The 24225-nt window shown below is 42.8% G+C and overlaps 1 protein-coding gene across 1 annotated transcript; it reads left to right on the plus strand.

The window, feature by feature from the left end:
* Positions 1-252: 252 nt before the first annotated feature.
* ift81 (intraflagellar transport 81 homolog) lies at positions 253-22568 on the plus strand. The gene is made up of 18 exons (XM_020470462.2): positions 253-824; positions 1229-1332; positions 2406-2586; positions 3218-3307; positions 3440-3505; positions 3820-3930; positions 4190-4274; positions 4902-5065; positions 5225-5320; positions 9899-10045; positions 13087-13236; positions 14807-14935; positions 16613-16702; positions 18679-18765; positions 18985-19056; positions 19162-19247; positions 19644-19689; positions 20812-22568. The coding sequence occupies exons 1-18, from the start codon at positions 681-683 to the stop codon at positions 20992-20994; spliced, it is 2031 nt and encodes a 676-aa protein (XP_020326051.1). The 5' UTR covers positions 253-680; the 3' UTR covers positions 20995-22568.
* Positions 22569-24225: the final 1657 nt, after the last annotated feature.

Here is a 24225-nt window from a genome sequence, read left to right on the forward strand (position 1 = left end):
TTAAAGACGCAGGCACGTCGAGAACACAAAAGATAAAGCCAAGCTGCAAAACAACTCTGGAAAATATGATTATATGGTCTATCTATATTATGTAAGTAATAATGTAGACTAATCTTTTGCTATTTTGAAAGATTAAAAACAGAAATGTTGTATTATTACGGTAAGTAGGCTACAAACCGCCTGAAATAATGATATTTGTCTCCATCTACTGGTACAAAAGAGAAATCCAGACGGACAAGAACCCGCATGCAACTCTGCGTGTGCACTTGGCAGAATCTTGCGCAGCATGTTCCACAGGCTGAACCCACTGCAGGCTGACCCTCTTGAACAAGCCGAAATACTTCCTGTTAGCAACCAGCTCGAGGACGCTTGTGTCTGGTTTCCAAGACGGATTGCCTTGTGAATGTACACGTTGTCTTAGCGGTTTAAAACGAGTTTTTCTCAAAAGAAACAAGGGGACAAGCCAGCTGGCCACTTTGTGCATACGAACGGGCTTGTCAGCGTGTAGCTAGCTATGCTTCAAGCTATCCACCTCGGAAAGTAACGGTAGCTAGGCTAGTAAATAGCTAGCAAGCTAATGCTAAGGTTGATTCTGACTTTTTGCTAGCTAATCGTCTTCACTAGCTTGCAGCTAAAGTTCTTTACCTCGCAATAACATTAGCTGACCAGTTGATTTCAAGATGAGCGAGCAACTTAAATTTATTGTTGAGCACCTGAATAAAGACCCCTTCAAGAAAAACTTTAACCTGATCACCTTTGACTCACTGGAGCCAATGCAACTTCTGCAAATTCTCAACGATGTTCTGGCCGAAATAGACCCTAAGGTGAGACAATGTATGTTTTGCAATGTACACAACAACCTCATACTTGATCACGAGTTGTCCAGTGGTGTATATCAAATCAAATTCAAATCAAATGTATTTATATAGCCCTTCATACATCAGCTGATATCTCAAAGTGCTGTACAGAAACCCAGCCTAAAACCCCAAACAGCAAGCAATGCAGGTGTAGAAGCACCTAGAAAGGCCAAAACCTAGGAAGAAACCTAGAGAGGAACCAGGCTATGTGGGGCTATATAGTTGTCCCAGTTGATATTACGCCTAAAATTGTATTATCTTGATAATGACACCTGCCCCATTTGGAGCTCCACTACTATTGTGTTTACAAGTCAACCAAAGTGTGTGTAAAATGTGTGAATTACATGTAAATCATATTTTATTTATTTCAGCAAACTATTGATATCCGTGAAGAAATGCCTGACCAGACAGCAAAGAGAATGTTCACTCTGCTGGGGATGTTGAAATACAAACCACCTGGGAATATGTCTGAGCCGTAAGTATTCTTCTGATCAAATCAAATCAAACTTTATTTGTCTACAACAAGTGTAGACTTTATTGTGAAATGCTTACTTACAAGCCCTTAACCAACAGTGCAGTTCAAGAAGAAGAAAATATTTACCAAGTAATAATAAAAAGTAACACAATAACAATAACGAGGCTATGTACAGGGGGCGCCGGTACCGAGTCAGTGTGCAGGGGTACAGGCTAATTGAGGTAATCTGTACATGTAGGTGGGGGTGAAGGGACTATGCATAGGTAACAAACAAACAGCGAATAGCAGCAGTGTACAAGAGGGGGGTTGGGTCAATGTAAATTGTCCGGTGGCAATTTTTATGAATTGTTCAGCAGTCTAATGGCTTGGGGGTAGAAGCTGTTGATGAGCCTTTTGGTCCTAGACTTGGTGGTCCGGTACCGCTTGCTGTGCGGTAGCAGAGAAGTCTATAACTTGGGTGACTGGAGTCTCTGACAATATTGGGGTTTGACACCTCTGACACCGCCTATTATATAGGTCCTGGGTGGCAGGAAGCTTGGCCCCAGTGATGTACTGGGCCGTTCACAGTACCCTCTGTAGCGCCTTACGGTCAGATGCCGAGCAGTTGCCATACCAGGCGGTGATGCAACCGGTCAGGATGCTCTCGATGGTGTAGCTGTAGAACCTTTTGAGGATCTGGGGACCCATGCCAAATCTTGAAACTTGAAACGCTCCACTACAGCCCCGCCTTTTCCTGTAGTGCACGATCAGCTCCTTTGCCTTGCTAATATTGAGGGAGAGGTTATTGTTCTTGCACCACACTGCCAGTTCTCTGACCTCCCTATAGGCCGTCTCATCGTTGTCAGTGATCAGGCCTACCACTGTTGTGTCGTCAGCAAACTTAATGATAGTGTTGGAGTCGCGTTTGGCCACGCAATCATGGGTGAACAGGGAATACAGGAGGGGACTAAGCACACACCCCTGAGGGGCCCCAGTGTTAAGGATCAGCGTAGCAGACGTGTTGTTGCCTACTCGTCAGGCAGATTTCAGCATTAGAAAACAGAGTGTTTACTGTCCTCTCTTTTTAAATACAGGAGCAGTTTCAGACAGGGCCTGGTGACGGGCAGTAAGCCTGTGATACACCCTATCCTTCACTGGCTGCTGCAGAGGGTCACAGAGCTGAAGAAGAGAGCTTACTTGGCTCGCTTCCTGGTTAAGCTGGAGGTGCCTGCTGAGTTCCTGCAGGATGATGTCATCACTGACACCTATCACCAGGTTTGTTTAACATTGGGCAAATTCGTTGGCTTACCATGCAAAACAATTTGCCCACTGACTTCAAGGTGCAAGCATAATGCTGTATTCATAACCAAGTGGGAAGGTGATGCATTCACGTGTTTTCAACTCATTCAGAAACACGTATTGGCTCATGGCCAACAAGCTGCATCAACCATAAACTAAAAGTACTGCTATAATGCTTGCAAACAAATTATTGTGTTTAAAAAAAACATTAATAGATTATTTATAAAAATAAATGTTTTGCTGCTTCATTTAACTGTCGAAAATGCTGTTCTACCTTAGTACGTGATGTCAGAGGTCAGCATGTGTGAGAAGTCAGAGCTCAGAGCTCAGGGATGATAGATGAGTTTCCCACTAGTAATTACCAGTTGGAGGGATGTTCAAGTAGATTTTTCCTAGTCATACGTGGTAAATGCCACCTTCCCATTAGGTTCTGAATGCAGCATATTATTTAACATGGGATCTTGGCTCCTCTTCTTGCTAGACTAAAGAGATAATTAAAAAACATAATTTTATTATTTAAAGGTCACTGCGTTTCGGACAGATGCTATGTGCATAACTGAGAAATATGATTCATAGTTTCATAGTGTTTGATCTGTTGTTTTTGTAGTATGAAGAATTAGTGGAAGGATTCAAGACCTACCACAAGGAGTGTGAGCAACTGAAAAGCTCTGGCTTTTCCACTGCAGAGATCAGAAAGGTAAAAACGGGAATAACATTTTATGTTTTCCACTCATCACTTAGTATCATATGGAATTCTCTTAAGTTAAGCCACAGATGGTGATATGTGCACAGACATAGTGCTAAAACACAATCTTTTCCCTAACCTCAGGACATTGGTGCTATGGAGGAGGAGAAGGACCAGCTGATCAAGCGAGTGGAGAGGCTGAAGAAGAGGGTAAGGCAGACAGGCAGTCTGTTTGAGGAAGCCCACCCTGTCATAATGTCTGGAACTCACAGGGATTCACAGAGTAATGAAAACATGACCTCTCATACACGCCAAAAGATTCCTTGTGGTAATGAGACTAGACAGGCATCTGACAGGCTCAATGCTTCACCCTTTTACAGGGCAGATGAGTAATGGAGTGATCATTTAGAGGTCATACTTTTAAGCCATGCCAGAAGGGGGAACTGAGTCAGTGGCTCCTGGCAGTCGTGTGAGGTGAAACTCAGATGCCGGCACAGTATCACAGTTTATTATGTGTCCAACAGGTGGAGTCAGTGTCCAACCACCAGCGGATGCTGGAACTGGCCAGACAACTACGGGTGGAAAAGGAGAGAGAAGAGTCTCTGGCTCAACAGAAGCAAGAGCAGAAGAACCAAGTAATGAATTGACTTTTCTTAGTCTAGTTTACATCCTGTTTTGTCTACCTTTCCAATTTACAGGCTTTGTTATCCATATGATCAACTTTACTGCATACAGAGTACAAATAAGTGATACAGACTTTAGGGGAAAGGTCTACATGTTATCACAGATGGTTGTCAATTAGATATCCAAAATTCACCTACAAGTAGATTTATCAGCATGATGTTGTTTTTTTTAGATGCTGATAAGTGTGTGTTGCCATTTGGATATGTTCAGCTTTTCCAGGCAGAACAGAGACTGCAGAGATCTCAGCAGCAGCTGAAGGACCTGCGACAGGCAGCAGCAGATGCCAAGCCAGAGAGTGAGTAGGCATGTTCTGCATCACCCTCAACGCCACAGCTGGTTGAAAGGTCAGGGACACATCAGGTCAGGCTGAATCTCTGTTAATTGTTTCACCTGTATTAAGGCCCTGTAATCATGCTGATCTTTTATGTGCTCCATTAGAGCTCACCATCTGTGGACTTACCTCTTTTTTGTTGTTGTTGTCCTGATCTACTAGTAGCATTTTTATAATCACACATAATTTACACATTTACAGTTTAAAAATTGACGAAAGCAAAGATGTGGCACACCAACAAAGAATTTGACAATCCAATGACTCAAAATTTCACATATCAAAACATTTCCTAATGTGACTATTTTGTAATGGTTTTCGGTCTCATATACAGTAGGCCTACTGTGCATCAGAGCTCAACAGCAGCATTTAAGAGCACAATCTATGTTGAGGTTACATGCCCTTGAGATAGTTAATTTAGACAGTGTTATGCATACACTCTTGATCTGATTATGATGAACGGGTGACTCAAGTTTAAGATGTGCATATCACCCTCCTTTACTTCAATGAGCAGGTGTGCCTCATTGTGTTTCAAAGAATGAGGTATCCTGATCAAAGGTGTAAGAATGAGCTTTGTCTTTGTCACTGTCTCAGGCTTAATGAAGAGGCTTGAAGAGGAGATCAAGTTCAACTCCTACATGGTGTCTGACAAACTGCCCAAGGAGCTGGAGAGTAAGAGGCGGATGGTGCAGTACCTGCAGAAGGTGGTGTCTGAGCCGGCCATGGGCCAAGCTGAGCTTGGGGAACTAGAGGACAAGGTGAGATATCTCTACCTACCTGAGCAATTAAGCTATTGAGCTTTGCAAGTTTGGTAAATTTGGTTCACACATATTACAACCAGAATGACTGACAATAGCCAAAAAGTTTGATTCTGACAAATTGAAAGTTTAAGTCTGACTGTTCCCCACTCTGTCCAGATTCGAGAAAACAACATTGAAATAAACCTGCTGATTGAGAAAAGAATGATGCGAAACGACCCCATAGATGATAAACTGTCTCTTTTCAGGCAACAGGTGATTCTTTTATTTTTTTCTTATTTTCTATTATCACATTCTTCAGAGATACAGTAGCGTTATTATTACATGACATAACACCAGCAATTACCTAGGATGAATGTTGTGTACATTTCAGAATGCATTCTCTGTCATTGATACTAAACTCAGCAAAAAAGAAACGTCCCTTTTTCAGGACCCTGTCTTTTAAAGATAATTCATAAAAATTAAAATTACTTTACAGATCTTCATTGTAAAAGGTTTAAACACTGTCTCCCATGCTTGTTCAATGAACCATAAACAATTAATGAACATGCACCTGTGGTACGGTTGTTGAGACATTAACAGCTTACAGACGGTAGGCAATTAAGGTCACAGTTATGAAAACTTAGGACATTAAAGAGGCCTTTCTACTGACTCTGACAAACACCAAAAGAAAGATGCTCATCTGCGTGAACGTGCCTTAGGCATGCTGCAAGGAGGCATGAGGACTGCTGATGTGGCCAGGGAAATAAATTGCAATGTCCGTACTGTGAGACGCCTAAGACAGCGCTACAGGGCGGACAGCTGATTGTCCTCGCCGTGGGAGACCACGTGTAACAACACCTTCACAGGATCGGTACATCCGAACATCACACCTGTGGAACAGGTACAGGATGGCAACAACAACTGCCCAAGTTACACCAGGAACGCACAATCCCTTCATCAGTGCTCAGACTAATAGGCTGAGAGAGGCTGGACTGAGGGCTTGTAGGCCTGTTGTAAGGCAGGTCCTCACCAGAAATCACCGGCAACAACGTTGCCTATGGGCACAAACCCACTGTCGCTGGACCAGACAGGACAGGCAAAAAGTGCTCTTCACTGACAAGTCGCGGTTTTGTCTCACCAGAGGTGATGGCCGGATTCGCGTTTATCATCGAAGGAATGAGCATTACACCAAAGCCTGTACTCTGGAGCTGGATCGATTTGGAGGTGGAGGATCCGTCATGGTCTGGGGCGGTGTGTCACAGCGCCATCGGACTGAGCTTGTTGTCATAGCAGGCAATCTCAACACTGTGCGTTACAGGGAAACATCCTCCTCCCTCATCCTGAGATGACCCTCCAGCATGACAATGCTACCAGTCATACTGCTCGTTCTGTGCGTGATTTCCTGCAAGTCAGGAATGTCAGTGTTCTGCCATGGCCAGTGAAGAGCCCGGATCTCAATCCCATTGAGCACGTCTGGGATCTGTTGGATCGGAGGGTGAGGGCTAGGGCCATTCCTCCCAGAAATGTCCAGGAACTTGCAGGTGCCTTGGTGGAAGAGTGGGGTAACATCTCACAGCAAGAACTGGCAAATCTGGTGCAGCCCGTGAGGAGGAGATGCACTGCAGTACTTAATGCAGCTGGTGGCCACACCAGTTACTGACTGTTACTTTTGATTTTGACCTCTCCCTTTGTTCAGGGACACATGATTCCATTTCTGTTAGTCACATGTCTGTGGAACTTGCTCAGTTTATGTCTCAGTTGGTGAATCTTGCTATGTTCATACAAATATTTTATTTAGTTTATTTTCAGAACTTAACATGTGTAAACATATTAAGTTTGCTGAAAATAAACGCAGTTGACAGTGAGAGGACATTTCTTTTTCTGCTGAGTTTAAATCAGACATATCTTTTGTCAGCTATATGAATTTGTATGAGCTGGCTGTTTGTGTATGGTTAAGCGTTTGCTTTTGTGGATGATTGATGTTGTCTGATGTAGTGAGGCAACTTTATTTTTCATCAACATATTTATTCATGTTATCATATTGATATTTTAATACTTTGTTTTGTTGTCTCTTTTGCTATGGGGAGGCAGATCTAGGATGAACTGCTCTGGTTTTGTCACTGTTCTATACCTATTCTATACCTGTGAAATGTGTGCATGTTCTGCTTGGTTATTTTGTGTGAATTAGAATAAATGGATATATATACAGTACCAGTCAAAAGTTTGGACACTTATTCATTCCAGGGTTTTTCTTAATTTTTTTACTATTTTCTACATTGTAGAATAATAGTGAAGACATCAAGCTATGAAATAACACCTGGAATTCATGTTACTACATTCAAAAAGTGTTAAACAAATCAAAATAGATTTGAGATTCTACAAAGTAGGGCCTCCTGAGTGGCGCAGTGATTTTAAGGCAGTGCTAGCTGTGCCACTAGAGATCCTGGTTTGAGTCCAGGCTCTGTCGCAATCGGCCGCAACCGGGAGACCCATGGGGCGGCGCACAATTGGCCCAGCGTCGTTCGAGTTAGAGGAGGATTTGACCGGCAGGGATGTTCTTGTCCCATAGCATTCTAGCGACTCCTGTTGCGGGCCGGGTGCAATGCACGCTGTTTCCTCCGACACATTGGTGCGGCTGGCTTCCGGGTTAAGCGGGCATTGTGTCAAGAAGCAGTGCGGCTCGGCAGGGTCGTATTTCGGAGGACGCACAGCTGTCGACCTTCGCCTCTCCCGAGTCCGTACAGGAGTTGCAGCGATGGGACAAGACTGTAACTACCAATTTGATACCATGAAATTGGGGAGAAAAAAGGGGTTAATTCTTTCTTTTTGGGGGGCATTCTCTCAACCAGCTTCTTGAGGTAGTAACCTGGAATGCATTTCAATTAACAGGTGTGCCTTGTTAAAAGTTAATAGCATTTGAGCCAATAAGTTGTGTGACAAGGTAGGGGTGGTATACAGAAGTTAGCCCTATTTGGTAAAATACCAAGGCCATATTATGGCAAGAACAGCTCAAATAAGCAAAGAGAAACGACAGCCCATCATTACTTTAACACAAGGTCAGTCAATGCGAAAAATTTCAAAATGTCGTCAAAGGGTGGCTACTTTGAAGAATCTAAAATATATTTAGATTTGTTTAACACTTTTTTGGTTACTACATCATTCCATATGTGTTATTTCATAGTTTTGATGTCTTCCATTATTCTACAATGTAGAAAATAGTAAAAATAAGGAAAAGCCCATGAATGTGTAGGTGTGTCCAAACTTGACGTATTCAGAGTATTCAGACCCCATTACTTTTTCCACATTTTATTACGTTACAGCCTTATTCTAAAATTGACTACATACCATTTTTTCTTCATCAATCTACACAGAATACCCCATAATGACAAAGCAAAAACAGGTTTAGAAATTTTGGCTAATTTATTAAAATTTTTAAACCGAAATGTTATAAGAATTCAGACCCTTTACTCAGTACTTTGGCAGCGATTACTGTACAGAATCGAGTCTTCTTGGTTATGACGCTACAAGCTTGGCGCTGTATTTGGGAAGTTTCTCCCATTTCTCTGCAGATTCTCTCAAACTCTGTCAGGTTGGATGGGGAGCGTTGCTGCACAGCTATTTTCAGGTCTTTCCAGAGATGTTAGATTGGGTTCAATTCTGGGCTCTAGCTGGGCCACTCAAGGACATTGAGACTTGTCCTGAAGCCACTCCTGCGTTGTCTTGGCTGTGTGCTTAGAGTCATTGTCCTGTTGGAAGGCGAACCTTCGCCCCAGTCTTAGGACCTGAGCGCTCTGGAGCAGGTTTTCATCAAGGATCTCTCTGTACATTGTTCTGTTCATCTTTGCCTCGATCCTGACGAGTCTCCCTGCCGCTGAAAAACATCCCCACTGCATGATGCTGCCACCAACTTGCTTCACCGTAGGGATGGAGCCAGGTTTCCTCCAGAGAGTTCAATCTTGGTTTCATCAGACCAGAGAATCTTGTTTTTCATGGTCTGAGAGTCTTTAGGTTCCTTTTGGCAAACTCCAAGCAGGCTGTCATGTGTTGTTTACTGAGGAGTGACTTTCATCTGGCCAACCTACCATAAAGGCCTGATTGGTGGAGTGTTGCAGAGATGGTTGTCCTTCTTGAAGGTCCTCCCATCTCCACAGAGGAACTCCGGAGCTCTGTCAGAGTGACCATCGGGTTCTTGGTCACCTCCCTGACCAAGGCCTTTCTCCACCGATTACTCAGTTTAGCCAGGTGGCCATCTCTAGGAAGAGTCTTGGTGGTTCCAAACTTCTTCCATTTAACTAAAATATAGAGTCCACTTTGTTCTTGGTGACCTTCAATGCTGCAGAAATGTTTTGGTACCCTTTTCTAGATCTACGGACAATTCCTTTGACCTCATGGCTTGGTTTTTGCTCTGACATGCACTGTCAACTGTGGGACCTTATATAGACAGGTGTGTGCCTTTCCAAATCATGTCCAATCAGTTGAATTTACCACAGGTGGACTCCAAGTTGTAGAAGCATCTCAAGGAGGATCAATGGAAACAGGATGGACTTGAGCTCAATTTCGAAACTCATAGCAAAGGGTCTGAATACTAATGTAAATAAGGTATTTCTGTTGTTTACTTTAACTAAATGTGCGGAAATGTCTAAAAACCTGTTTTCGCTTTGTTATTTAGGGGGTATTGTGCATAGATTGTTGAGTTAAACATTTTTTTAAATCAATTTTAGAATAAGGCTGTAACATAACAAAATGTTGAAGGAGTCGAGGGGTCTGAATACTTTCCGAAGGCACCGTATATATACTGGCTGTATCTGTATTGACTGTATCTGTAATAATATGACTGGTGTGGCTCTTCAGGCATCGATTATAACTCGTAAGAAGGAGGCGAAGGCGGAGGAGCTGCAGGAGGCGCGGGAGGAGCAAGCTGCACTAGACAGAGAGCTGAACCAGAAGAACAGCCAGGCACGAGACCAGGACGGAGACGAGGTCATCCGGGGAGATGAGGTAACATTACAGTAACTAACTGCCTCTCACAGCTCAATACTCTTGTCTGAACATCATCATCCACACCAATAGTAATCACCTTCCTCACCAGTCAATGTTTGTGGAATAGGGTCATATACTTTTTTGGGGGTGATTGAAATATTGTCATTTTGCAGCAAAAAGACTGCTACCACTATATACAATCTGCTCAGTATTCACTTGCAACGTTGTACAATTGCCCACCACTCAAAACTGAACATCACTATCCAAACTTTCTCAAAAGATAGTAAAATGCATCAGAGATCATATATTTTCCATCTTTAGGGGTAAATTGATTAAACATTCTACTGTTTGCTTACGTCTACTCCGATACATAATCTTTGTTGATAAGGGTGACGTGCGGTAGTTGTGGATCCCAGTAAACATGAGACGCTATTTCTGCTCTTATGTAAACATAGTGGAGCTTACAGGCTAATGCTACTTATCCCTGTTCCCCTCACTCTCCCACTTTCCCATGCAAGGTTAAAAATAGACCACAACAGGGGCTACCCGGAACCAGGACAGTATTTAACAAACTGTCTGAAATGTATTTTATTTTTATATCTCTTGTGTAAATATTCTTAATTAATTCAGCAAAACAAACTATTTCAGTGTAAATCCTTCAACTAACTTTGACATCTATGGAGGATATTTTACCGCAAAGAAAACAAACTGACATGAGGTTTTGTTTATATTTTTGTACTTTTACCCGTTTTTCGTGATATCCAATTGGTAGTTAGTCTTGTCCCATCGCTCCAACTCCCCTACGGACTCGGGAGAGGCAAAGGTTGAGAGCCATGCGTGCTTTGATGCCATGTTTGGTTAGATCACTTAGTATAAACCATTGGCAGAGAAAGGGCTCTCAAATTTGAGTGCCTTTTTGCCTCAGCAACATAGTGCCAGGAGCCATCACTCCTGTGTGTCAACACACCCTGTGCCTGGCTCTGTAAGATCAAGGATAAAGAGAATGACCACTCTTCACATCTCAGACTAAGCCTGTTCCTGTTTGCAGCGCGACCTTCGGCCATTAACAGGTCTATATAGTTGGTGGTAGCTGATGCATAGGGCATGTGCTGTACCCATATGTTGTCTGAGTGGTTTATGGGCAGGCGTTCCACACTCTGTGAAAACATTGCGCTGACAGCTGGACAGGCTGGCGAAGCACAGGAGCTGCATGTCTGAAATAGCATCCACTTTCTCCCTGCTCTCCTCCGTGCCCTGTTCAATGTGTGTGGTTTCATCTGCTCCTCTGTATAATGAGTGAGTGTGTTTGATGTGAAAGGAAACTCTAAACCTGAATTTTTCTCAGTATGGTAACAGTAGGTGAGAACCGGATGGAGGAGAAGTCAGGGGATTTATGGTAAATGGAAAGGGTCTAGTCACACTGGGCTTATCTGTCTCTCCCCGGGTCCATGGGTCATGGTGGAAATGAGCACCTTATCAGAGGTATTTTCCATTATGCTGCTAACATGTCATCACATGTCACCCAGCAACTGCTCATCCTCAGTGAGCTTGCTTTTACACCCACTACAAACTAGTCCACCATGTTGCTAGTGTTCCATCATTACATACACTGAGTGTACAAAATATTAAGAACACCTTCCTAATATTGAGTTATTGGCCTCAGAACCGCCTCAATTCGTCAGGGCATGTACTCTACAAGGTGTCGAAAGCGTTCCACAGGGATGCTGGCCCATGTTGACTCCAGTGCTTCCCACAGTTGTGTCAAGTTGGCTGAATATCCTTTGAGTGGTGGACCATCCTTGATATACATAGGAAACTGTTGAGCATGAAAAACCCTGCAGCATTGCAGTTCTTGACACAAACCTACTACCATACCCCGTTCAAAGGCACGTAAACCCTTTGTCTTGTCCATTCACCCTTTGAATGGCACACATACACAAACCATGTCTCAAGGCTTAAAAATCCTTCTTTAACCTGTCTTCTCCCTTTCATTGACAATGATTGAAGTGGATTTAACAAGTGACATCACTAGGTCAGTCTGTCATGGAAATAATAATGCTTTCTGTTCACTTACACCCCAAATTCCCCCACCGTAAATAACAGATGTTTGCTCAGTCTGGAAAAGCTATTCACCCTGCCAAAATGGATTTCACATATAGTAGGTTACTGCTATTTATAAATATGCTCAGTGCATATACTGTATGGGCACAATGTTTCATTATCTATTATAAACTGGGTGGTTCGAACACTGAATGCTGATTTGGCTGAAAGCCGTGTTATATCTGACCGTATACCATGGTTATGGCAAAAAAAATAGTTTTGCTGTTCTAATTACTTTGGTAACTAGCTTATAATAACAATAAGGCACCTCTGGGGTTTGTGGTATATGGCCAATATACCACTGTTAAAGGCTGTATCCAGGCACTCCGCATTGCGTAGTGCGTAAGAACAACCCTTAGCCGTGGTATATTGGCCATATACCACACCCCCTCGGGCCTTACTGCTTAACTATCCCAATGTGCTGCATTTTCCAGAACTATCCTCCTGTCCTGAGTATGTGTGTGTCTGACACAGGGTCATGATAAATAGTTCAAACCCTTCAAAGTTGTGTTGGATAATTTAGCAGCTGTTTTGTGGACATATTGTATGTGACGAGGGAATGCTACGCAGCCTTATTCTGGCTGCTAATTCCCTCTCAACCTTGTCTGCCCTTGATGTCCCAAAATAAAACAACACCCCCCCCCCCCCCCCCAGTACTGCCTCACCCTCAGCTTTTGTCTTCTCCAAGAACATTTTACATTGTTCCATCACTGCTGGATACTAAGCCACATTACAGTAACTCTCTCTTTTTCACACTCCCCAACTCACTCTCTCAGACATGGGTCTGTGTCTGTCTCAGTAGAAACTGAAGGGGATGACCTGACGTCAAGATGTGGTTTCCCTTGTGTATTGACTTTTTCTTCACTGACGTTTGATCTATTGTTTTAATGTTGTCATTTCTGTCTTGTTCCATTTCTCTTAGCATATCATTCATGATAGTCTCTCTCGATTCCTCTCAGTTTAAACGTTTTGTGGGGAAACTGCGCAGCAAGGGGACGGTGTTCAAGAAGAAGCGTCAGGAGATTACCGAGCTGAGAGCTGAGTATGGGGTCTTGCAGCGGACAGAGGAAATCCTAAAACAGAGGCACGAGGTTGGCCAACAGCAACTGGTAACTATGCACCACAGCAATCCCCTTCGCAGCAATCCACCCTACCACCCTACCTGCTCCCCTCCATACCTCATAGAAGCCCCTGTATGTGTATAGTGGGACACTTACCTTTCCATCCTTTCCATCCTCTCTCCTTTCACCACCTGCATTCCTGTTCCCATCACTCACCCACCCAGTCACCCCAGTCCAACTGTTACCCCTTCAACCTACAACTATGAACCATTTACTGCAACAATGTTGGTTATAGCCTACTGTATAACCCAAAACTCACTAGAAGCCCTGCTTGCAACTGTGAACTATTCATATCAGAACCAAATATTATAATGTAATTTAATGAGGTCATTTACATTGTCTTTATCTGTGAAAAGATCTGCAAGAGAGGGATGGGTGCTACATGGGAAGGAAATTGTGTTTCTTTTCATAGATCACAGATTTCTCACTCATATAATAGACCACACACACGTCCTGCTATCTCAACCGCATGTAATCTTCTCTTCTTGGAGAACAAAGTGGCCTCTACTCCCAGGTGTTGAGCTGACCCCTGCCTGTTTGTGTGGACACAACCCTTCACAGTGCTTCGAGCACAGGCGCCAGGGGTCATTTCAGGACTAGGCTCCATGCTGCTCTATATCCTCCCAGACAGAGAGGGAGTAACTCAGTCACTGTTTCAAGTTTCAAGTTTTATTAGTCGTATGTACAGGATGTACACACAGTATTTCCAACTAAATACTTACTTGTAGGTTCCTTCTCGACAATACAACAACAATAAGAAATAATAAAAGATACGAGTACAAACATAAAGTAAATGGCAGTAGAATAGAATAGGACATTTTTAGCGTAAGCATAATATAGGGTGGCACAATTTATAGTCCAATATTTACACATGTATCAGGGAAGGGGGGATTGGGGCCAAGTGTTTAAATTGTGCAGTTGTGATGTGTGTGTAGCATGAATATATGTGTGGATGTCTGTGTGGGTGGGTGTCTGTGTGGGTGGGTGTCTGTGTGCATGTGTGGAAAGTCAGTGCAGGTGGTCAGTCTAGATCAAGTGTTCAGCAGTCTGATGGCTTGTAGATAAATTGTCTCTGAGCCTGTTGGTATCAGACCTCATGTTCCGACACCGTCTGTCCGACTAAGGGATTGAACAGTCCGTGGCTGGGGTGTGTGTGGGGTCCTTGATAATGCTGCGGAACTTCCTCAACCACCGTTTCTGAGTCATAGCTATTGATTTACATTTGTTGACATGGTGCAAACGAATCATTAACAATTAAGTCAGGTGAGCCACTGTATACATTACATGGAGGTTTACTCATTGCAAATTATTAACTTGAATTCACTGATTTCATCTTACTGCCTTCCAGCTCATGTGGGTGTGTAGACTACATTGCTCAAATGCCAGGTGTTTCTAGTGAACTCTTGCCAGGTCCCTAAACTGACATTTGCCTCAGGATTGTAACACTTGATACAATTGCATCATTTTATGATGCTGCATTACAAGGCTGTCATATTTGGTGTAGGTACTGATGTGTCACCCCATATGCCCTCTCATGCTCTTATTGTGGTCCATTTAGCAATCCATGGAGGCACAGAAGGGGATCTCTGGGTACAGTGACACTCAGGAGGAACTGGAGAGAGTGTCAGCCATCAAGAGTGAACTGGACGAGATGAAGGGGCGCTCGCTGGACGACATGTCAGAAATGGTGACTATATCGGGATCGGAGCCACTATCTGAGTAGCATCTCACTTTACCACAGTGACAGATCTTTCCCCACTCCAGACTGCCCATACTCAGTCACAGGATCATGCTGATTGCGTTCAGATGCCCCTTCTAATGGGATACACAAACACAGCACAATTTGTTTTACCAGAAGTGTCCTAGTCCTGTTTTGTTTGTCATTGATTTATTTGCATTGATTTAGTGACTTGATACCTTTTGAAATACCACTTGTGTGTAATTAATATGTCTTTTTGTGGGGAAAGGAAGAGTAATTGCTGAGTTTTAAGCCAAGTTGGATCACCAAATCACTCTGTTTTATCAATCTGTCATCCCATTGCATTGATTTCCAAATAGAACCAGTTGCAGCCGTTTAGGCCCCAGTCCAAGATGTTTTTGAAATTATTTAAAGGGTAGTCAGGGCTTGTGGTTAAAGCTGGCAGCTTGCACACTTGTGCTGCTGCCAATGATTCAAACATTCCTGGCTGTAGCCATAAAGTTGACTTTCACTCACTTCACAATCTTTGGCCTTAGATAGCTTTGCCTCTGAATGCACACCCTGTAAGGCCCCTGCTTGTGTACAACACATGTGACATAAACTCAGCAAAAAAAAAAAAACGTCCTCTCACTGTCAACTGCGTTTTATTTTCAGCAACTTAACATGTGTAAATATTTGTATGAACATAACAAGATTCAACAACTGGGACACAAACTGAACAAGTTCCACAGACATGTGACTAACAGAAATTGAATAATGTGTCCCTGACTGAACAAAATCAAAAGTAACAGTCAGTATCTGGTGTGGCCCCCAGCTGCATTAAGTACTACATTGCATCTCCTCCTCATGGACTGCACCAGATTTGCCAGTTCTTGCTGTGAGCTGTTACCCCACTCTTCCACCAAGGCAACTGCAAGTTCCCGGACATTTCTAGGGAGGAATGGCCCTGCCCTCACCCTCTGATCCAACAGGTCCCAGATGTGCTCAATGGGATTGAGATCCGGGCTCTTTGCTGGGCATGGCAGCACACTGACATTCCAGGAAATCACGCACAGAGCGAGCAGTATGGCTGGTGGCATTGTCATGCTGGAGGGTCATGTCAGGATGAGCCTGCAGGAAGGGTACCACATGAGGGAGGAGGATGTCTTCCCTGTAACGCACAGCTTTGAGATTTCCTGCAATGACAACAAGCTCAGTCCGATGATGCTGTGACACACCGTCCCAGACCATGACGATATCGATCCCGCTCCAGAGTACAGGCCTTGGTGTAATGCTCATTCCTTCAACGATAAACGCAAAGCCAACCATCACCCCTAGTGAGACAAAACAGCGACTCGTCAGTGAACAGCACTTTTTGCCAGTCCTGTCTGGTCCAGCGACAGTGGGTTTGTGCCCATAGGCGACGTTGTTGCCGGTGATGTCTGGTGAGGACCTGCCTTACAACAGGCCTACAAGCCCACAGTCCAGCCTCTCTCAGCCTATTGCAGACAGTCTGAGCACTGATGGATCAAGACAGGGTCCGGAAAAAGGGACGTTTCTTTTTTTGCTGAGTTTATAATGATTATTATGGTCATAGTCATCTTTAACTGACATTTATGTGGATTACTTTTCCCACCAAATCAGGATGTTGGCAGATGGGTTGAAATATGTGATGCTTTTTTTCAGGTGAAGAAACTGAACTCAACGATAGTGGAGAAAAAGTCTGCCCTTGCTCCGATAATAAAGGAACTGAGGCCTTTGAGACAGCAGTGTCAGGTGAACGTCACATGCTATTAAACTTTGTCTGCAGTTTCATCTTCAAATTGTGTCATTACACAGATCTGTGTCTATAGAATAACCTAAATGTACAGTACCAGTCAAAGGTTTGGACACCTACTCATTCATGGGCTTTTCTTTATTTTTACTATTTTCTACATTGTAGAATAATAGTGAAGACATCAAAACTATAAAATCCACATATGGAATCATATAGTAACCAAAAAAGTGTTAAACAAATCAATATAGATTTTAAATTCTTCAAAGTAGCCACCCTTTGCCTTGATGACAGCTTTGCACACTCTTGGCATTCTCTCAACCAGTTTCACCTGGAATGCTTTTCCAAGAGTCTTGAAGAAGTTCCCACATATGCCAAGCACAAAAAAATGCTTCAGAGTTCAAGTAACAAACACATCTCAACATCAACTGTTCAGAGGCGACTGCGTGAATCAAGCCTTCATGGTTGAATTGCAGTCAAGAAACCACTACTAAAGGACACCAATAAGAAGAAGAGACTTTCTTGGGCCAAGAAACACGAGCAATGGAAAGCATTCCAGGTGAAGCTGGTTGAGAGAATGCCAAGAGTGTGCAGAGGCTGGTAACTCTAATGAACTTATCCTCTGCAGCAGAGGTAAGTCTGGGTCTCCCTTTCCTGTGGCGGTCCTCATGAGAACCAGTTCCATCATAGCGCTTTATGATTTCTGCCACTGCACTTGAAGAAACTTTGAAAGTTCTTGAAATTGTCCGCATTGACTGATATTCATGTGTTAAAGTAATGATGGACTGTCGTTTCTCTTTGCTTATTGAGCTGTTCTTGCCATAATATGGACTTGGTCTTTTACCAAATAGGGCTATATTCTGTATACCACCCCTACCTTGTCACAACACAACTGATTGGCCCAAACCCATTAACACGGAAAGAAATTCCACAAATTAACTTTTAACAAGGCACACCTGTTAATTGAAATGCATTCCACTACCTCATGAAGCTGGTTGAGAGAATGCCAAGAGTGTGCAAAGCTGTCATCAAGGCAAAGGGTGGCTTCTTTGAAGAATCTCAATTATAAAATGTATTTTGATTTGTTAAAACTTTTGGTTACTACATGATTCCATATGTTTATTTCATAGTTTTGATGTCTTCACTATTATTATACAGTGTAGAAAATAGTCAAAATAAAGAAAAACCCTTGAATTAGTAGGTGTGTCAATTATTGACAGGTACAGTACAACCACAGATTTAAAAAGCATTACAAATCATGACATGAGGCCAAGAGATTTGACAAAAGAAGCGGGGAAAACCCTGAGGCATCAGCCAGCTGCTGTTGACCTCATGCAGGATTGTTGTGGAGTCCATTAGCGATAATTGAAACATAGTCTATGTGCATAGTGCACGACAGGGAAAGCACCTCACATCTCTCAGCTAAAGCTAGGGAGGATCATATTTTCCAGATTGTGTTCCCTGAGTTGGTTGACCATCATACTGGCTAACATTTACTAATGATGAAAAGTTACGTCAGAAATGTATGAATATACTCAGCTAGAGCTTAAGTAAAACGGTGCAAATACATGGGCTTTGATCTGATAATGATATGAAAGGGGTTGGGGAAACTAGAACTTATGCATACATAACATACTAGAATGGTGAAAAGTGTTGTCATTGTACTCTGTCTTTTTAAATGATTTTGAATATGTCCATGTATGTGTATCTCTTTGGGTTCATGTATCTGTGAATGGGTATTTCTTTGGGTTCATGTATCTGTGAATGGGTATTTCTTTGGGTTCATGTATCTGTGAATGGGTATTTCTTTGGGTTCATGTATCTGTGAATGGGTATTTCTTTGGGTTCATGTATCTGTGAATGGGTATTTCTTTGGGTTCATGTATCTGTGAATGGGTATTTATTTGGGTTCATGTATCTGTGAATGGGTATTTATTTGGGTTCATGTATCTGTGAATGGGTATTTCTTTCATGACAGGACCTAACTCAAGAGTATGAGGAAAAGAAGGCCCAGTATGACAGCTGTGCTGCAGGTCTGGAGAGTAACCGATCCAAACTGGAGCAGGTATAATATGAATGCTATGTGTAGACCCCTGGTCTATCTACCAACACACCCAACAGATCAGCATATCACCACATATCAAATCTTCTCTATTCACATCATTGTAATGTGCTCTGTGCGAGGACCAGTTCAGTACTGCCATAGCAACAAACATCTGATGCTTCAGGCCTGATGCTTCAGTTTCCTATTGCCACATGTTTTCATTCACCACCTCCATTGCAGGAGGTGAGAGCTCTGAGGGAGGAGATGGCTCAGGAGGAAAACCGATACCACTATATCAACTGCATGAAAGAGGTAAGGGGTTCAGGTAGCAAACAACCCCTCCCCCAACACCTGTTCTGTGACCGTCAACCACAGCTCTCTCTCACTCTCTGCCCATCTCTCTCTCTCTCTTCACAGATCATTGAGATGCAAATGCAGCGAGCAGCAGAGGAGATGAAGGCGTACGTGTCTCCTGATCCGCAAGAGAGGAGGAAGACCATCAGGTGAGTCTGCCAGCTGCTTAGGTTTTCTATTTCTACAGTCACCTCCATATGCTACGATTACAACACAATGGGTGCATACTGTATGCTACTGTTGCCACCCACCTCCCCCTATACCTCCCTCAAAGTACACACTTACAGCAGTCTGTTAGTAGATTCACCCTCATAGGTCACCCTCATTTCCAAGTTTGTCCAGAAGTATTGCTTTGCTATAGAAAAATATGTAAATCTATTTATATTACTGGTTTAATAAAATATGTTATGGATGTTTGCTATGTTGTTATTCAACTACTAGGTAGTATTTTCCTTGTAAAACTCACAGTAATATCATAATAGCAGCATTGAGCTTGCGAAAGTGAAAAGGCTCACATGAACTCTGACCCTCTGGCTGTTTCACAGGGAGCAGTACATGAAGAACATTGCAGAGCAGGAGTCCCTGGGCAAGGTGAGCAGAGAGGTGCTGTTTGTGCTTTCTCAGGGTGCAGGCACGGTGCCAATCCTGTGCTGCACTGGCATCTGAAATGGATCCCCTGCAAACACAGGCACCATGCTTTGGGTTCCTTCCTTCTTCACCCTGATAAGAGGGATGCCAGAGAGGAGGAAGGGTATGGCAGAGGGGGCTCAGCTGCATTCCTGCTAAACCATTTGGCCCAGTAGACAAACTGTAATGTAGATGTGCTGCTGCAGTAGACCAGCAGTGGAGGCTTCTCAGAGGAGGAATGGGAGGACCAACCTCAGTAAATTTCATACAAATTGTGAAACATTAAAAGTAATCATTTTTAAATAAAACTATACTAAATATATTCACGTCAAAAATAATAGATTAAAACACACTGTTATTTATGAAAATCTACAGTAGCTTCAACAGCACTCTCTAGGGTAGCACCATGGTGTAGCCGAGAGGACAGCTAGCTTCCATCCTCCTCTCGGTACATTAACTTCAATACAAAACCTAGGAGGCTCATGGTTCTCACCCCCTTCTATAGACTTACACAATATGCTGTAATAGAAATAAGTCCATGCTCATACAAACATTTTTACTACACACCAGTATAGGTGCAGCTTGTATAACACAATGTCCATCCTCATCACTGGAGCAGCTGGAGGGATGCATGCTGATTTCTCTCTACCCTAGCTCTGTCCTAGTCCTCATCTACACTCATCTACATTTCCCCACCCCTGTCACATTCGTGACAAGCTACTTCTTTTTTAGGGTTATGAATAGGCTATATGCTAATTCCTCTAAGTAGTAAGTATTTGGTTGGTCAAGCTTCCCGTTAATTTATAAAAGGATGGCTTGCCTTGCAACTTATAATGAAAAGGTATTCAACTGAAAAAGGCCATTTAACAATGCTGATCATACACTGTATGCATGTTGGGCTGACATTAATTCTTAGTCTTTCCCTTTGGACAACAACAGATGTTAATTTATAAAAGGATGGCTTGCCTTGCAACTTATAATGAAAAGGTATTCAACTGAAAAAAGGCCATTTAACAATGCTGATCATACACTGTATGCATGTTGGGCTGAAATTAATTCTTAGTCTTTCCCTTTGGACAACAACAGAAGTTGCGTGAGCAGCAGAAGACTGTGAGGGAGAGCCATGGGCCGAACATGAAGCAGGTGAAGATGTGGCGCGACCTGGAACAGCTGATGGAGTGCAAGCGCCAGTGCTTCCTGAGGGCCCAGAGCCAAGCCTCCATTGGCCAGGTCATCCAGGAGGGCGGTGAGGATAGGCTGGTGCTGTGAGGACGAGGAGAATATTAAAGCAGGGCCAACTCTGGTACACTAATCTCTACCACAATGACCAGGACTTCTCACTCATCTAACTACTGGACTTAGTTTGCCAATTATAGTTCATTAATCTGTTCTGTTTGTCTTGCATTATATATATTTTTAGGTGAGATAATTACTCTTCGTGTATCAAAACTACTCTGCTTTCATCGCCTACAGTTAAAAGGATTCCATTCATCCAATCTGTGTTAATCCTGGTTTAGTTAGCGATTTGTGTTGTTTGTAAATAATCCCAAAGTAGAATTTAGTTTAACTGATTTATCTCCTGTGAGGAACACCTTTCTGGTGATGATATTGTGAGAGTTGCCTGATGAATCCAGAACCAAAGGGACACATGTACCAGGAGGTTTCAGCCAGATAAGATGTTTAACTCTCTCTGGCCCTCTGACTTTAAACAAATCCACAGCCTCCATTTTAAGAATACAGTTTAAATCTATGTGTCTAAAGATAACAGTGTACAATGTGTTGCACTTGGGACGCAGCTGCACTCAGTTATTTTGGGAAACAACAGCCACACCTTGGGTAAAGGAGCTTGCCAGTTTTGGAATTCAACTGGGCCTCTGGTTCAGATGGAACAGTGCAGAGTGAACTAATCAAGCATCATTTTCTTGCATCTTGTACTTTGGTGAAGTATATTTCTTTGTAACACCTCTATGTAACACCTTTATTTGTTCCATAAATTATACTGAACAAAAATATACATGCAACAATTTAAAAGATTTTAGTTACAATTCATATAAGGAAATCAGTCAATTGAAATAAATTCATTAGGCCCTAATCTATGGATTTCACATGACTGGGCAGGGGTACAGCCATGGGTGGGCGTTAGAGTGCATAGGCCCACCCACTTGGCAGCCAGGCCCACCCACTGGGGAGCCAGGCTCGGCCAATTAGAATTAGTTTTTCTCCACAAAAGGGCTTTATTACAGACAGAAATACTCCTCAGCACCACCACCCTCCACTCAGAAACTGGATTTGGAGGTCCTGGGCAGGCGTGGACACACGCGGTTGTGAGGCCAGTTGGACATACTGCCAAATTCTCTGTTTTTTTGGAGGGATCTTATGGTAGAGAAATGAACATTCAATTCTCTGGCGACAGCTCTGGTGGACATTCCTGCCAATTGCATGCTCCCTCAAAACTTGAGACATTTGTGACATTGTGTTGTGTGACAAAACTGCACATTTTAGAGTGGCCTTTTACTGCCCCCAGCACAAGGTGCACCTGTGTAATGATCATGCTGTTTAATCAGCTTCTTGATATGCCACACCTGTCAGGTGGATGGATTATATTGGCAAAGGAGAAGTGCTCACTAATAGGGGTGCAAGCAAATTAGTGCACAAAATTTAGAGAAATACACTTTTTGTGCGTATGAAAATATATATATATTTTTTCAGTTCATGAAACATGGGACCAACACTTTACATGTTGAGTTTATATTTTTGTTCAGTATATATATTATATGAGTTACATAATATCCTGTTGTACTTCTCATTTAACTTTGTTCATAAAAAATATATTCTTATAGAGATTCTCTGGAACTTTTGTATACTTATTAGCGAGTAGTTCTGAAAGTAGGCCACATGAGCCAAAAGTGGTTCATTAAAATTGCATACTACGTCACATATGTGCAGATATGTACACCACGTCATTGCTCTTGCTCTGCTGTGTCTTGCTAGCTGTCACTCAATTCGTGAGGAGCTGAAGCTCATCGACTAGAACTCGAATTCCTAGGGTGTTGGACCATGTGGGGGGAAAATGTAGAGAAATGTCACCTTGTTCAGAAAAACAGTCGCTTTCAGACTAGGGATTTCATGGCTAATTGAGGTAAGATAGTAATTCTGCTCATAGATTATGCATTTCTGAACTACACATTGACACATCCAGTCCAAAGCGGGAGGTTTAAAAAATACTTAGTAGTCACCAAAGTTCAGGAGCATGTATTTAATACGATATTTAAAGTTTATTGATATTTGGTTGTATTTCTGTCTGACTAGTCACAGCCTTCTAAAGGTGATGGAAAACAATCAATGATAAATCAAACTGACCGGTCATCCTTAGAATACATTTCCTATTCACAAATCAATCATTCTGAATACCTGTCTATAAATGCTGATGTGAGTAAGGGGACTTGTCACTTGCCGTACCCAAGTCTTAGCTTTGACTATAGCTTGGGGACTTGAAGGGGGCACCCATGGTAATTTCAGCCCCCCTCCCCTCTCCTTCCTTCCTTAATGGCTTAATGGAAGAACATTTTCAACATCTAGTGGAAAGCTTTCCCAGAAGAGTGGAGGCTGTTGTAGCAGCAAAGAGGGGACCAACTCCATATGCCCATGATTTTAGAATGAGATGTTCGACAAGCAGGTGTCCACATACTTTGTCATGTAGTGTAACTCAATATACTGCCGACTGTCCTGACAGCCACAGTTAACGGTCCTCCCTGTGCCAGATGGATCGCGTGTGAATTCCAGAAGGCAGCTTGACTCGGAACTGGTTGGGATAGAATTATAACTGAACAACAGGATCGGCCTTGTCCCACTGGAGGCTTCATTTAGAAGTGTCAACAGATGAAACAAGCCAGTCCTGTTACAAGAATTACCCCTAATAAACACAGTGGGGGTGTCATCTTAACCTTGTGCCCTTCGCTGACATAGTTCAAGCCATCATAGTAGTTTGCCTGTGATTGCTTTGCATCACTTGGTTTGACAAATAAATGCTGCCTTTGTTCACATCAAATTATGATTTCAAGTGAGGTCAGGTGAGGTGAGTGCATTCAAATATATGCATGCTGCTAGGGTCCAGTCACTCTCATTGTTGTTGGTCATACTAATGTACGTAAATAATGGCTGTGGCTAGGTATGCAAACTCAGTGTGGATCACAATCTATACTGGTACATAGACTTTCCATAGACAATATCCAGCCTGGTCAGTATCCCATGTCAGTATCTTGATATAGTTCACAGTAAATTGTCAATGGCTTTTTATTTAGCTAATTTAACAATTCAGAGCAAACTCTGGCACTGGAGAGCATGCAGGCTTATATAACAGCCCTATGACTCAGCTAATTATGGCCCAGACTAAATCCCATGCTACATTTTATTTTAACATGGTCTGTTAATGATGCACTGGAATAAAAGCTTGAAGGTCGACACCTCTGGACCTTGAGTTGGAGAAGCCTGAACTAGGGC

Source organism: Oncorhynchus kisutch, linkage group LG3 (assembly GCF_002021735.2).
Source record: "Oncorhynchus kisutch isolate 150728-3 linkage group LG3, Okis_V2, whole genome shotgun sequence".
Classification (NCBI taxonomy): domain Eukaryota; kingdom Metazoa; phylum Chordata; class Actinopteri; order Salmoniformes; family Salmonidae; genus Oncorhynchus; species Oncorhynchus kisutch.